The 15,764-nt window shown below is 54.4% G+C and overlaps 1 protein-coding gene across 1 annotated transcript; it reads right to left on the bottom strand.

Moving 5' to 3' along the window:
• Window positions 1-10,238: 10,238 nt before the first annotated feature.
• DEFB106B (defensin beta 106B) lies at window positions 10,239-13,407 on the bottom strand. Its single transcript, XM_036250559.1, has 2 exons — window positions 13,359-13,407; window positions 10,239-10,465 (listed from the first exon to the last, which is right to left on the bottom strand). The coding sequence occupies exons 1-2, from the start codon at window positions 13,405-13,407 to the stop codon at window positions 10,239-10,241; spliced, it is 276 nt and encodes a 91-aa protein (XP_036106452.1).
• Between the last annotated feature and the right edge of the window lie 2,357 nt (window positions 13,408-15,764).

Here is a 15,764-nt window from a genome sequence, read left to right on the forward strand (position 1 = left end):
GAGGACAGCAGTGGTTGGCAGGCAGGGGTCTCTGGTGTATGCGCTCACATTCCCGCGCAACCGTTCTGATAGTACACAAATCAGACCCTCGATTGGGGCTGACCCGTCCCCTTCCCCCTCCCTGGGAGAGGAGCAGTGAATTCAGAGGCCGCCGGAAAGGTGGGGGGCGGGGGGGGGACGGATGAGCTACAAGGCGAACGTGGCACTGCCAGGCCAGGGGACAGAGGAGGACTCTCGAGGTGAGCTGGGAAGGGACACGGCCCGGTCACACACACACGAGAGCAGAGGTCCCCGAGGAAGTGGACTGAGTCCTCCAGGGACGGGAGGTGGGCTATCTAGGCTAGGCCCGGTGAACGGGATGGGGGGTGGGGGGTAACGTTTTAAAGAATTTGAAAAACAACGTCCTCGCTCGCTGGGAGGGAGAGCCTGGAGGTGGCTGGGTCCCCGGAACACGTGCCAAGTCACTGGACGAAGGTGACTGAGAGCTCACTTCGTAGCTCAAGTATTGAAAAGATTAAACATTAGTTTTCTCAGAAATAGTGTATTTTGATGATAACTAGTGGACAAGAGCAAGGGGCAAGTGCTAAACAAATAGAGGGACACAGTGAAAACCGAGGCGCGCTGTCACCAGAAAGCATGGGTGAAGGGCCTGGCTGCGGAGGACCTCACGCCCAGGGTGTTCTGACCACCGCCGGAGGCTCTGCCACCGGTCTGAGATCCGGCCTGCAGACCAACCAGATGCGAAGGGGGGTACCCCCTGCCGTCCCCACTTCTTTTACCAGCATGCATTAGGATGATTTGGCTGGACTAATGAATCAGTCAATCAATTAAAACTATTTCCTTACCATCCATCTTTTTAAAAAGTATATACACAAAACCCTGGACTTAGTGACTGTATGCAATGTGATGAGTTTGGATACATGCATACCCCCATGATACCGTCCCCACAACCCAGGTAATGAACGAACATCACCTCCTCAAGTTTCCTTAAGTCTTTTTGTTTGTTTGTTTTTCTTGTCGTAAGAACACTCAACATAAGATCTACCCTCTTGCCCTGGCCAGTTTGGCTCAGCGGTTAGAGCGTTGGCCTGCGGTCTGGAGAGACCCGGGTTCGGTTCCCGCTAAGGGCATGTACTTCGGTTGCAGTTTGTCCCCGGCCCTAGTTGGTCGTGTGGGTGGCAGCCACTCGATGTGTCCCTTCACGTCGATGTTTCTCTCTCTCTCTCCCTTCCTCTCTCTCCCTCTCACTCTATCTGTACAAAAAAAATGGAAAAATATCCTCGGGTGAGGATAAAAAAAAAAAAAAAAAAAATCTACCCTCTTAACAAAATCTTAACTGTGAAACACCACATTGTTCGCTTACAGGCCTATGTTGCAAGCTGATCCCTAAAGTTTATTCATCTTGCATAACGGAAATTTTATACCCAAGCACCAGCACAAAGCAAGTAGTGTATACATATTATTATTATTACTCATGAAAGGTCTTGGTCATATGGATTGCCACAGTAACTCATAAGACACCATGGTCTAAGGTTATGAGTGTCACGTTACAATAAAGACAAGTTCTTAACAAAATGTCCGTCGAGCAACTTTTTGTGTGAAACCAAACCAATTTACCTGACCGTGTACTCAGTTGTTGAGAACCCACAATGGGCCACGTCCTGTTCTAGGTTGGGCTTGGCATAGTGAACGCAAGTGATCCCTGCCCTCCTGGACCGTGTTCTCCACCAAGGTTCACGTGTCCCACTAGCTGTTTTTACGCCGACGTTGGAGACATAGGCAGAACATCAAGGGGCTGCAGAAGTGGTGTGTTTCAGAGTCTCCAGCAGGGGGATCATGGTCATTAGACCATCTGGAGAGCGTTCAAGGTCAACCTCCCAGCCAGTGGTCTTTGTCCTGTCGTCCTTCCCTGAACTTGGTGATTTCACTAGAAGCAGCCTCCCTCCTGAGGTGTCAACCTTGGCTCATTTAACCTTCTCCTTCTTTCTGCTCCAGGAAATATCCCTGTGTACCCCTCCAACATACACACACACCCATGAGATCAAGTCAATCACTTTTCCTTAGAGGAAAGTCACATTCCTGGTGCAAGCTGATCCTTAAATGGTAAGAACAGAGCGACAGAGGCCTAGCGAACCCACACGACCTCCCTGAAGGCCACTGCTCTGGGCTGCTGCAGGCAGGGCATGGGGGTGATCCGCAACAGGCTCTCTTCCTTGAGGACTCTTCTCTTCTCCCCGCGGCTGGGGGACTGGGGTCTGATACCTCCAAGGCTTAAACGGAGGACAGGAGGACGAGGAGGACGGGGCCAGTTTCCCACTGACGGACTCCATCCCGAGCTGACCTTGCACACATCCCGAGCTGACCGTGCACACATCCCGAGCTGACCGTGCACACATCCCGAGCTGACCATGCACACACACATCTCGAGCTGACCTTGCACACATCCCGAGCTGACCTTGCACACATCGCAAGCTGACCTTGCACACATCCCGAGCTGACCTTGCACACATCCCGAGCTGACCATGCACACACACATCTCGAGCTGACCTTGCACACATCTCGAGCTGACCTTGCACACATCCCGAGCTTGCACACATCCCGAGCTGACCTTGCACACATCGCGAGCTGACCTTGCACACATCCCGAGCTGACCTTGCACACATCTCGAGCTGACCTTGCACACATCCCGAGCTGACCTTGCACACATCCCGAGCTTGCACACATCCCGAGCTGACCTTGCACACATCCCGAGCTGACCTTGCACACATCCCGAGCTGACCTTGCACACATCGTGAGCTGACCTTGCACACCTTGCGAGCTGACCTTGCACACATCCCGAGCTGACCTTGCACACATTGCGAGCTGACCTTGCACACATCCCGAGCTGACCTTGCACACATCTCCCCCTGCTCCTGGCTCCTTCCTCAGCCCCGAAGCCTCTGGGGACATCTAAGGCATGTCATCATGATGCCTCCTGGCCTCAACAGTGTCCCTCTTCAACAGGGCCAAAGGTGACTCCTGCATGAAGCCCAAATCTAGACCACAGAAAGCAGGTCCTCCGCCTCCCTGGACCCTTTGGAACACAGGCCCGTTTCAAAGCAGCCCCAACCTCTCTTTTGCACCAGCCATGTGGAGAGCGCACCTGAGCACCTCCCACCTGTTAGATGTTGGAGGCAGAGGAGACGCCAGTCCACTGTCGCCCCATCCAGTAGGAGACACAAACCCAAGCTCTCCAAGAGAGTCTGCGGAAGGGTGTCTTCTGTGGTCTGTGACGGGAGCAGGGCCCATGCCCTTCCTGCTCAGCTCCAGTGGCCTTCCCAGAGCGGTTCCTGCGAGACCCCGCCTCAACGCCCACTGTCTGACACTGAGGCGGGGTGAAGACTCAAGGTTCGTCTCACTGTGTTTGGTCACCTTTTGTACACAGAATAGTCTGCTTCTCCTCTCACTAGGCTGCCACGAGTCTCAGTGAGGGTCCCTACGCACACCGAGAACGGGACCTATCACAGGAAGGAAAACGAGAATAGAACAGAAGGGGGAAGAAGAACCCACAAGGTTCCACTGGTTTGGTAACTGAATTCATGTCCTCATTCCTTCAGGGCACAATCATTGAGGACGTTCTAACACCCTGCGGCAGAGTCAGGGGACAGTCTCCGGATCAGGGACTCAGAGTGCAGAGAGGAAACAGACATGTAAGCAGATATTTAAATTCAACATCAATCCACAGCAGAGTCTCACGACGTGACTCGGGAGCTCAGGGAACAACTAGGAAAGGTCCCAGGGAAGGTTAGATTTAAGTGGATAAAGCACCTAGGTGTGGTCTCGAGCGAAGGATGACTCGTTCCACGTGGTGTGCAAAGAGATGAGAGAGCGACCGTCCCCCAGGAGCCGGTCGGCCAAGCGCCAGGAGGGGTCGCGGTGGGAAACGTGGCTGAGATGAGCCCAGCCAGGTCGATGCAGACTCTCCGTGGCTAGTTAAGTGTTTTAGGAATTTACTTTCTCAGTCATTTATTTTTAAACTATACTCCTACAGAAGGTGCCTCTCTAGACATAGATAGAAGTATTAAGCCCACGCAGGAAATCACGGCAGCCTTTTCCCGATCCAGAGAAATGGCAGCTAAGAGAGAGCATTGTCTCCTTCTCTAACCACTGAGCTTCCCGCCTGTTTTTTTCCTGTTTCAGGGTCAGGAATGAATCTGGGGTTCAGGGCATCTTGTAAATGACCATCCCCTCGATGTCCTCCTGGCCTGAAGCTAGGCCCAGCAGAGCGGCTGTGGGTTCTTGGACCTTCGTTCTCGCCTGCACTCCTTCCGTCCAGCAGATGACCCCTGGGCCTCTCAGCCAGCCCCGCCCCGCCCCGCCAGCCCCGCCCCGCCCCGCCCCGCCCCTCCCCGCCAGCCCCGCCCCGCCCCGTCCCTGCGCAGGCACCCTTCCCCTGGCACGGGGACAGCCTAACTCGGCCTCGCTGGCTCCCAGGTGTTAGACCTTCTGTGATCCAGCCCCAGGGGTGGCGGGAAGACCCCCCACGACCTCTCGGACAGGTGGGGCAGCCGGAGCCGCCCACCTGGTGTCTTGGGAAACACAGGCCGTCCTCACTCTCAGCCCCCTCAGCCCACGCCCACGACACAGTCACCTTCCCATCCTTCACCCTGCCAGGTCTCCGGAGGGGGTGCACTAGTCACAGGTAACTTACCCCGGTAAGGGGGCGTGCGCGGCAAGAGGTAGCGTTTTGCTTGGTGACGTAGCGCACCAGATGCGTCGGCTCCCGGTCCGCGGGACGCTTCCCTGGGGGCGCTGGGACCCTCGGCGCCTTGGCGGTTATCATGTGGGGCCCTGGACAGCCCTGTGAAGAGTGAACACAGGGCAGAGGATTTCAGAGCCCTCTGTGCAGCCCCGTGAGCCGGGCACAGGTGCTCCCCAGGGAGTGAGTGTGGAGGGCGGGCGGGCATGGGGACTGTTGCACAGTGAGCACAGCGCTTCAGCCGTGCGACAGGGACAGTCCCCGGACCCGCTGCAGCAGGGCCTGTGGCGTGAGCGGGGCGCGTGCAGCTCCAGGCTTGTTAAGAGGTGGTCTCGGGTCGAGCGTTATCAGGGAAAAGCAGACACACAAAGGCCAGGAGGACACTGTGGGGTGTTGGGGATGTCTGTTCCCTTGGCTGTGTGGTGGTGCCAGGGTGTGGGCACAGGTCTGAGCTCACAGATGGCATATGCGTCACCTACGTGCGGCTCTTCCACTGGTGATCACAGATCAGGGAGCTGCTTGAGAGGAGACAGGGAAGTGTGGATGGAGTGTGCTGGGAGGGGGCAAGTGTTGTGCGTGTGTGTGTGTGAGAGAGAGAGAGAGAGAGAGACATAGGGAGAAAGGGACAGAGAGAGAGAGACATAGGGAGAAAGGGGCAGAGAGAGAGAGACATAGGGAGAAAGAGACAGAGAGAGAGAGAGACATAGGAAGAAAGGGACACAGAGAGAGAGAGACATAGGGAGAAAGGGACAGAGAGAGAGAGACATAGGGAGAAAGGGGCAGAGGGAGAAAGGGACAGAGAGAGGGGCAGAGGGGTGGGGAGAGAGCGAGGACACCGGAAGGAGGTGAGCGTGGCGCCTGACATGGAGGCTGAGCTGGCTCTCCCCTAGGGCATCACCAGTGTGGCTGGTGAGCCCCCTGAAATGTAAGGTTCTCCTGGTAGGGACTGTCCTTCCCCGTAAGTGGGAGGGAACGTTGGCAGGATATGCAGGTGGCCTCGGGTGGGAGCCTCCCCGGGCAGCAGAGCATCAGCAGAGTCGGAGTCAATGGGACCCCCCGGCAGGAGACTCTCGCCTGACATCTGCACCAGAAGATGTGTTCCCAGGGCGTGGACCTCAGCCCCCAGCCTGTGGCCCAGCCCCGGAGTGAGCAGTGCAGAGACCCTGGCCCCGGCCCAGGTCCCAGCCCGGTGTACCTGGACACAGCAGGCCCACGAGAAGGGTGCACGGCAGGAGCAGTGGCTTCATGTGGCCGCGGGGACCGGGAGCCAGTCCGTTCCCAGTGTGTGTGTGGGGGGGGGGGGGCATGGGGCTCCCTTTATTGCTGAGCTGCGGCGTGGGCCTGGAGCTGGGGAAGAGCTGTTCCCGAGTCAGGTCCGGTCACACAGGGCTCCCACACACCACCGTCCCACCCCCGGTGCTAGGGACACCAAACCACTGCCCTCCGGAAGCGAAGACCACGCCTGAGCGCCCTGTGGGTTGTGAGTAAGGAAGCACCGGGCCAGAGGAGCAGACAGAAGGAAAGAGGCTACATACATGTCACTGACATGAAATCCCCATCTGAGTGTCGAGCAGGGAAACAATGTTTCAGTGTGACCTGACTTTGCACAGCGCCTTCCCAGAGGTCCCCTCGATGTTTCCCTCCTGGCCTCTCCCTCAGTCTCCCCCTGACTTTTTGGCTTCTCCGCGACTCGGTCGTCTCTTTTATCCTCCCCCTTCTGATTTGAATGATGTGACTCTCCTTCATGCACCCTCTTCTGTTCTTCCCCAGACGCCTGGCTGCCGAGGCCTCGGGTTCGGTTCGAGTCTGCTGTAGAAAATGCCCACGCCGAGCCTGGGTTTCTCCCTCGGTGGTTAGTGAGCAAGCTCTCCTCCAGCGGCTCCTCCTTGCGGGCGTGACGTTTCCTTGGGTGGCGACGTCTCCGGCACGCAGCCGGCGGGGCAGCCTGTTCTGTCTCACCCAGGGCACGGGTGGCATTGTGCACCTCTGTTAGGAGGCACATAAGACAGGCGTAGGCTCGGGCCCGAGGGCTGCCACTCACACGCCCGGCACAGCATCGCTGACTCGCAGAGGGGTTTCCCCAGGTGCCTCCCTCGCACAGCTCGTGTCGGTTCAGAGAAAACGTCTTCGTGCCAGGGGACGTACGTAGACTGTCTCTGGGCAGGTGGACACGGGTGGCAGGGAGGCAGCAGCCACCGCGGAGACTGGGCAGAGAAGAAGGTGAAGGGTGAAGGTCTGGGGCTGCGGACAGAGCGGGCACTGCCGGACCCACCGCAGTCAGCGCTCGAGACAGAGGAGCCCCGAGGTGCCGGCCAGAGACAGCATCAGCGCCGTGGGCATCCTCCTACCTCCAGGCATCAGAAATCTCCCAATCCAGAGAGGACACAGAGATGGGGGGCCCGTGATAAGGGGCATTAGTCACCCAGGTCCCGGCAATTGGATGTCAGAGAAGGTGGACGGCACGTAGAAACTGCTGTTACCTCGACTCAGATGGATATTTCTCTTATTCCTCATTCTCACACTTCTGTGTCCTGGTCAGAGCTACTTCCTACAGTTTTGTCTATATGAAGTACATTTGGGATCTGTGATAAAAGATGCCCGTTTTAAAATATATGGGCAACTTATTTCTACAGATGTTCGTTTTCCCTAAAAAAAAAAAAAAAAAGAGAGGACCCTGGCCGGTTTGGCTCAGCGTCGGCCTGCGGTCCAGAGAGACCCGGGTTCGGTTTCCGATAAGGGCACGTACCTCAGTTGCAGTTTGTCCCCGGCCCTGGTTGGTCGTGCGGGTGGCAGCCACTCGATGTGTCCCTTTCACGTCGATGTTTCTCTCTCTCTCTCTGTTCCTCTCTCTCCCTCCCACTCTACCTGAACAAAAAATGGAAAAATGTCCTCGGGTGAGGATAAAAAAAAAGAGAGAGCCTCATCTCATATTCAGATATTAATAGTGATGGATTATGAATCAACATATAGCGGTATTTTCATAACTACCACCCCGGCATATTCTGTCTCCAGAGTCTGGGGTGCTGCCTCCCCGGGGCCGTGACTGCAGTGGTGATATTAGAGACTGATCCTGGGCACAGCACGGGGCAGGGGGGTGGCAGGTGTCCGACACCATCCCTACGACAAGCCCTAGAGACAAACAGCCACAGGCAGCACGCGGACCTGTTAGGACCAGTTCCCAGAAAGCAGTTCTGATGAAGGAAGGCCCTTCTGGAACACGAGGGTGTTTAACACGCCTCAGCTGTTAAGTTATATTAAGAAGTGAGTGTGCGCTTTGTTTCCAGGTGTGGAGGCAGCACTGTGATTCTGTTTTGTAAAAGAGCCCTTTTCTCTGAGTCATATATTCCCAAGCATTTCCTGAGGGAGTGATGGGGCATCTGGGGTGTTCTTGGAAATGATCTAGGAGCGGAGCTTGGCCAGGGACGAGCTGGGCGGTGATGGCTCCAAGACATTTTCTTGTGCCACCGTGTCGGGCCAAAAGAGCACAGGTCAGCTTGACAGAGCATGGGTGGCATTGTGTACGCCTGTTAGGAGGCACATAATACCAGGCGGTCATTCTTGTTTCCTTCAGTGGCTATTGACATTTATGGGCTACATCATTCTTTCCCTGGTCTTTGCAAAACAGTGGTGTTCTCATTCTATTCTTACTTCATTTATCAGCTGGGCTACTTTTGTAGAGAGAAGCTGTTCATTCTAAATTATTTGGTTTCCCTGAAATACAGTTCGGACGGGAAGGCCAGGTCAGAGGTCCTGTCACTCCGGTTCCTTAGGGCCGATGAGTATTATGTCCACCCAACTGCCCAGACCATGCTGCTCTCTGCTGCCGCCTGCTGGATGTGACCCTCACAGACACCCACTTGGTTCAGCCCCTAAGTCTGCATCCTTTTCATCACTGATAATTTTTTTCTCCCCAGACGTTGATGTTTTGAATTATAGTGTGTACCAAACAAATTGTCCTTAATTTTCAATTACTTTCCAAGTTAAAGAACAAAAGACATACATTACTGCCGAGCAGAACTTATGATCAGAAAAGAAAACCAATGTTATCAAGATCCATTGCTATAATTCACGCGAAACAACAACAGCAAAATGATGTTCACTTAGGCTGTGGCTGATTCAACATCTTTTTAGTTAAGCTTTGAAAGTGTTGAAACTCAGAGTTAACCTGCATCACAGTTAACTCCCTGTCAGCCCAGAGGAGGCCCGCGCGGGCCAGGAGGCCCAGGTCCCGTGTTCGGGGCTCTGCTAGCCCTGCCTGGGCCAGAGGGGAGCTCTCAGCAAACCCTCATGTGGTCAGTGGGTCAGTGGCTGCACCCGGATGTCCCAGCTGTGGGTCCAGCTGCTGGTGAGTCTAGGGACTGGGCACCAGTGGGTTTGGGGATTCTGCAAGAGTCAGTGCGGGTGCCCGCCCCTTCAGGCAGCATGGGTAGATGTTGGGGCACATGCCAATCCTGAATTCCCGGGCCTTACACCTCCTCCGGCAGCGAGCAGTCCCATAGCCGCAGATCCTGCCTGCGTCAAGGTCACCTGTCACTGAAATAGCAAAGGAAGCTGTGGCCGGCTGCACCCCAGGAGGGGAGGCAGGGCATTGGCAGCGGGTTTTCGTGGGGAATCACTGAAACTGAGCACGGAGGGCCCCAGGATAGCATCCGGTGCCTGGGTCTGCCAGGGACAGCCTCCCCTATAAGGCCGGGAAGCTGTAAGCCAGGCACCGGGCTGCACAAAGTGAACTTCGTTCTTTGGAGTGGGTTCGAGGCACCTCATTCTCAGACATGACATTCACTCAAAGCCTTGGTGGTATAATCAGCATTCCTAATTGTGTCTGGCTGCAAGGAGAACCTATTCTTATTAAACTTATTAAAATAATTATATTGATATCAAAAGAAGAATAAATAATAGTTTCTTAATTCTGGAAAGATCAGGCAGGGGAAAAAAAAAATAAGTGTTTTATTTTAGATATCTATGATTCCTCTGCCCATCAGCAAACTTGAATCCAGACTTATAGATAAGAGAACAAATGTATTGGCTGTCCTTAACTGTCTTCAATTAAAGGCATGGAGTCAAGATATTAATTTAGACAGATGTGTGACACCTCAGAGTGTTGGATAAGTAGATTATCTATCTATCTATTTATTACTAATATAACTATCCATCCTGATGTATGTTCATTTATCTCTCTATCCATATATCTATGTCTATGTCTATGTCTATGTCTATATCTCTCTGTCTCTGTGTCATCTGTCTATCGTAATCATTTGTCTGACTTAACAGGTTGTTTGGGGCTGACTTCCTGGGAACAAGCTAGAGGTTTGTTTATAGACTCCTGGAGTCCCCTTTTAAAAGAAATATGAGATGGTTTGGGGACAGTTCTCTTACAGGAAAAAAGAAAAGAAGAAGAATGCAGGAGGAAGGGACGATCCAGGTGAGCCCCTTGTGCTCCCTGTCTAGGTGAAGCACCTGAACAGTGTTAGCAGCCAGGCAGTCATTTTATTGAGGTGTCTTAGAAAAAGGTCGGGTAAGGAGAGGAGGTGGCTGGGCCTTCCGTGGTGCTCCCAGGAACCTTGTCATCAATGAGCATCATTTCTTTGGACTTGGAACATGTCTGGAGAAGCAGGCAACATTTCCGAGACTTCTGGCAGAGAGAAACCAGCTCTTCATTTTTCTGACAAGAATTCACGCATCTCCCTTTAAGCTTGTAGCATTTCTTATCAAAGAACGCGTTCCTGGCTACACAAGGAAGGAGCCCCCCCCCCGCCCCCACGTTAATTCATGTCTCAGCTTTGCCCTGTTGCCAGGCAGAGGCAGGCAGAGAACCAGTTAGTGAGGACGCTTTATGAGTTGGCATGGTGCCTCCTCTTACCAGTCCACGAGAGGGAAGGTTTTCTACTGGTTTTCAGACCAGGAAGAACAGATGGGTCTCCCGTGTTTGCGGGACTTTGGGAAGTTGATGCTATTGTTCATTCATCAAAACCTGTCGGGCCCTGGCCGGTTTGGCTCAGCGGTTAGAGCATCGGCCTGCAGTCCTGAGAGACCCGGGTTCGGCTCCCGCTAAGGGCATGTACCTCGGTTGCAGTTTGTCCCCGGCCCTGGTTGGGTCGTGTGGGTGGCAACCACTCGACGTGTCCCTTTCACTTCAATGTTTCTCTCTCTCTCTCCCTCCCACACTCTATCTGAACAAAAAATAGAAAAAATGTCCTCGGGTGAGGATAAAAAAAAAACAAAAAACCTGTTGGGATAGTTATCAGGTGGTTCCTCCAAACACCTTTAGAGCTAGGGACTCCCCTAACATACCCTCACAGTGCCAAGAGGGCAGGGGAGAGCCCAGCCTGAGATTGGGGGGCGGCCTGAGACTGGGATAAAAGCAGAATAAATATATAGAAGAACAAAGTTTATTGAGCCCTGGCCGGTTTGGCTCAGTGGTTAGAGCGTCAGCCTGCGGTCCAGAGAGACCCGGGTTCGGTTCCCTCTAAGGGCACGTACCTCGGTTGCAGTTTGTCCCCGGCCCTGGTTGGGGTCGTGTGAGTGGCAACCAGTCGATGTGTCTCTCTCACATCGATGCTTCTCTCTCTATTCCTCCCTTTCTCCCTCCCACTCTATCTGAAAATAAGAATGCAAAAATGTCCTCAGGTGAGGATGAAAAGAAAAAGAAAAATGTTTACTGAGGTGGAGTGAAGTGAAGAGACTGCTCAGAAAGAGCCAGCCTGGTTTCTCCTCCACTCCTACCAGCTGCGTTCGAGAGCGAGGAGGGGAGGGGGCTCTCCGAGCCTCCTCCTTGCTGGTCTGCGCAGAGCACGGCTCTGGCCTGCGGACTTGGTCAGCAGCGATCACAGGGCAGCCGGCCTCACGTCAAGGACGACGACACCGCGGAGTCCGCATGTTCGAGATGCTTGCTTTGGGTGTTTGTAATGGAAGGCTCAGAGGTGCACAAACTGCAACTGAGGTCAACATGCAACATCGACATAGGCGAAGCCAGAGGGGTGCCAGCAGGTGACTGGTCACACTCCGTCTCGCATCCACGGATAGTCCAACGAATAAACAGCCCAGGGTTTGACAGCTCAGTGAACTAGGGCGCCCACCGGAGGGGACGACAGTCTCTCCACCCTCCTAACTCGTCAGGCCGTCTCAAGCTAGAGGCATGGACCTCACTCTGACAACAGTCCTTGTCCTGGATTCAACTGACAGTGACGGTCCAGGAAGAGAAGGGCTCTGGAAAGAGAGAGTGTGCCCACCCGGCTCCTAGCGGATCCTCGCACACACCCCTCCAGCGGTCAGTGTGACTCCAGCTCTGTGCACCTAAGACACATCCCTGAGCAAACTTCCATTTACTTAGATACTGATGTACTCCATCTCCACGCGTGATCTGCAAATGACGCCCTGGCCCGTTCCCAGTGTGCGCGTCCACGCCAGCGGAATGGACGGCCCACGGAGTCCCCGCTCCCCTGCAGCCTTGCCACCGTCCGCGTCCACCCGCTTGCCGCACATCCGCCCGCAGGGAGGCGTGCACGGCGGCTGAACATTCTGAGCACGCTCGGGTCTCACTGCCGTCGGCTACGAGCCCGGACTCGTGAATTCTGGAAAGCCTGTTCTCCTGCTCTCTAGAACCGGGGTGAGTCTAGTCCTGGGTTTTAATTTTAGGGAGGATTCCGCCAGCGCCATTGGGGGTCCCTAGGAGAAGGACATGGGGGGCAGTTCTGACTGGGAAGGATCCATCCTCTGGCTGAGGACAGACAGAGCGGGGCTCAAACCCTGGCTCACTCCTGCGTACCCCCAGGACTCGGCGTGACTGCTGAGCCCCTCTGAGCCTTACTTTCCAAACCAAAAGGGACACGCTGAACATCACTGAGCTGGAGGCAGGCACCTTCCCTCGAGGGCACTGACGTTGCAGAACCAAGTGCATCGCCCCGTGTGAGCGGTGGCCACACAGTGCAGCTCACAGCAGAGGGCTGGGCACAGGCGCTTGGCACCGGCTGCCATGGCAGTGAGCAGTGTCCCCACGCTCCGCTTTGTTTGTCGCCCATCTCTTCTTTTCTTACCTGTCATCCTTTTTACCACCACTCTTTTTTAAAAGATCCACAGATGGTTATACCTTGCTTTTCATTTTTTGCAGATTTTCCTTTTGGTTAGTGAGCATGAGACTAAGAATCAAGAGGCATCTTTCCTACCCTGACCGGTTAGAGCATCAGCCTGCAGACCGGAGAGTCCCGGGTTCGGTTCCCGCTAAGGGCATGTACCTCGATTGCCGTTTGTTCCCACCCCGGTTGGGGTCGTGTGGGTGGCGACCGCTTGATGTGTCGCTCTCACATCGATATTTCTCTCCTCGCCCCCCCCCCCCCCCCCGTGCTCTGTCTAAAGATGAATGAAAAAAAAATAAAAAGGCATCCTTCCTGGCCTATCTGTATTTCTGCAAACCTGTGACATCCTGTCCCAGACGATAATGGAAAATGCAAAGAATTTACAGAAGAGGCACAGGGGATGTCACCTCCTGGAGCAAGCGTCCCCTGCAGGGCCACGGCCCAGGGTGCTTTTCTAGTCCATGGATCGTGGCCACACCCTCCCTCAGGCAGACCCTGTGTCTGAGCCACCACCTCTGACACCCTTCCTGCAAACGTGCTCATGTTACCTGGGGCCAGAAAGAAGAAAACAGCAAAGAGAAAGAGGAACATCCTCATGACTTGCAGGGTCTTGAGAGATCAGCTCCGCGTCCGTGAGAAATGAAGCACATGCCCACGTTTATCCATCTTTGCAGACTCAACACCACCTTGATCGGTGAGGCATGTCGGAGCATTTCTGTGCTCTGCTGCATCCAGCCCACACGCCTCGGTGGGGGGCAGCCGGCAGCTCGTCGGGGTTTCTTTTTTTTGATTCTGGAAAGTTCCCAAAAAAGAAAATGGGGGTGTAGGGAGGACAGAGCAGGGTGTGCACGGATGCCTGAGCGTAGATGTGTGAGTCAGCAGGGACCAAAGCGCTGGAGTCTGGCAGCGGGGGCTTGAGCAGCCACTCACTCACATGTAAGCGGACGGCACCTGTGTGCCCCTCAGCGTGTGTGGGCACAGCCGTGCCCAGGACTCGGCGGGAGTGAGTTCCAGCTCGTGCATTTCTGAGCTAGCTGCACACACTTGGCAAATTGCTTTACGGAGCACATATGTCACCATTAATTTTTTCTTTTTTTTTTGGCACATGCCCCTAGCAGGAACCCAACCCAGGACTCCCTGGTCCGCAGGCCGATGCTCCAACCGCTGAGCCAAACCGGCCAGGGCTGTGTGCCGACACTTTAAATGTCACACACGTCATCTCAGCTAATTCTCAGTCAGCTCCTTGGGCAGCTGTCAGCTAATGGGACGTTCGATTATGAGATTTCGTGTGTGTGTGTGTGTGTGTGGTATAGTAGTTTAATTGTTAAATATGTATGTCAATCTAAACATCCTTCAAAATCTTACCTAAGAACAGGCACCACGGGTATTCACATGAATAATCATGACCACGGGTGCTACATTAGAGTTGGGTGGGGGAGGGTACTGTACTATCTTTGCAACTTTTCAGTAAATCTACAATTATTCCAAACTGAACATTTTTTATTTGAAAAGACTATTAGGGAGCGCCCCATCTCTCCTTAGCTTTGATGACCATGGCATTTTGGTTAGGTTTTTTGTGTGCATATTGCTGATAAATGATGACTGCTCCAGTGAAGAATGACACTCCATTCTCTTCCAAACGTCACTTAAAAAGATTTAAATCTACAACAAAAGACAAACTCCCAGGGAGTCTCAGTTCCACACGGTTTAGTTATCTTATTCATTCCCTCATTCTCTCATTTATCTCTGCTGTTCTGAAGAGGGTCTGTGACAGCAAGGGAGGGGGGTGCACACAGCGACGGGGTTGGACCATCGGGACGAGGGCGCGTTCCCAGGGCGGTGAACTCGCGCTCCGGGCCAGGTTCCGGGGCTTCTCTCCAAACCCCGATGCGGGTCTCCGTCCGCTCTGGCTGCTGCTGCAAAATGCCCAGAGCGGCTTCTCCGCTCCAAACATCCTTTTCTCCCCGTTCTGGAGGCTGGGGGTGCCCAGCCCGGCGGGGTACTGGGGGACCCTCTTGCAGGGGAGGACAGACACGCGGGAAGGTCCGGGAGCTGAGCTTCAAGGCCCCGAGCGCTCCTCGTCCCGCAGGACTTGGTGACAAAGCACAGGGTCAAAGACAAAACAGTTTCAGCGCCCTGAGCACGCATTAAACCCGAGGGGGCAGGGCTGTGTGCCACCCGCACTGGCGAGCATAACCCTGAACCCATCCGGCTCCGCTCTGCCAGTTGCCACAGGGATCGGCTTGTGTTGCCCACGCTGAGCTGCTGGCAGACCCCGGGACGTGGTGGCTGTTAGTCGGCACACCAGCAAGAGTCCTCAAAATCAGGACATGGGACTGGGGCCTGGCCAGCTTGGCTCAGCGGTAGAGCCTTGGCCCCGATCACAGATTCAACCGCAGGTACCGCCCTTGCGGTTCCTCCTGGCCCTGGTCAGGGTTGTGTGGGAGGCAGCCAGCCAATCACTGTGTCTCTCTCACAGGGATGTTTCTCTCTCTCTGTCTCCCTCACACTCTATCTGAAGATAAATGGGAAAATATCTTCAGGTGAGAATATATAAAAAAATTGAACTGCCATCTGACCCAGTGATCCCACTAGGAATATACCCTACGAAGCCTGAAGAAGATGTGCACCCCCATATAGCAGGTCTGAGCCAGCGGGAGGTCACATCCACAACACAAGGCCGGTGTAGAGCAAAATGGCTTTATTGCATGCGCCCAGAAGGGTTCAGCCTGGAGTCAGGGTTGGGGTGCCGGTTATATACCCTACTTCTAGCTTCCAGCAGTTCCCGCTGGTGTCCTCTGTCTGGCCCACTGTCCACTTCGCAGTAGGGCTGAGCTGGTATCTCGTCCGCCATCTGCTGGGTGATCCACTGCCTTGCGGATGATCCGGATAATCCTTATCCGTACTCAACAGAAGGCTGAGCAAAGGTCATGCAAGCACAATTTCCAGTTTCC

Source organism: Molossus molossus, unplaced genomic scaffold, assembly GCF_014108415.1.
Source record: "Molossus molossus isolate mMolMol1 unplaced genomic scaffold, mMolMol1.p scaffold_m16_p_9, whole genome shotgun sequence".
Classification (NCBI taxonomy): Eukaryota; Metazoa; Chordata; class Mammalia; order Chiroptera; family Molossidae; genus Molossus; species Molossus molossus.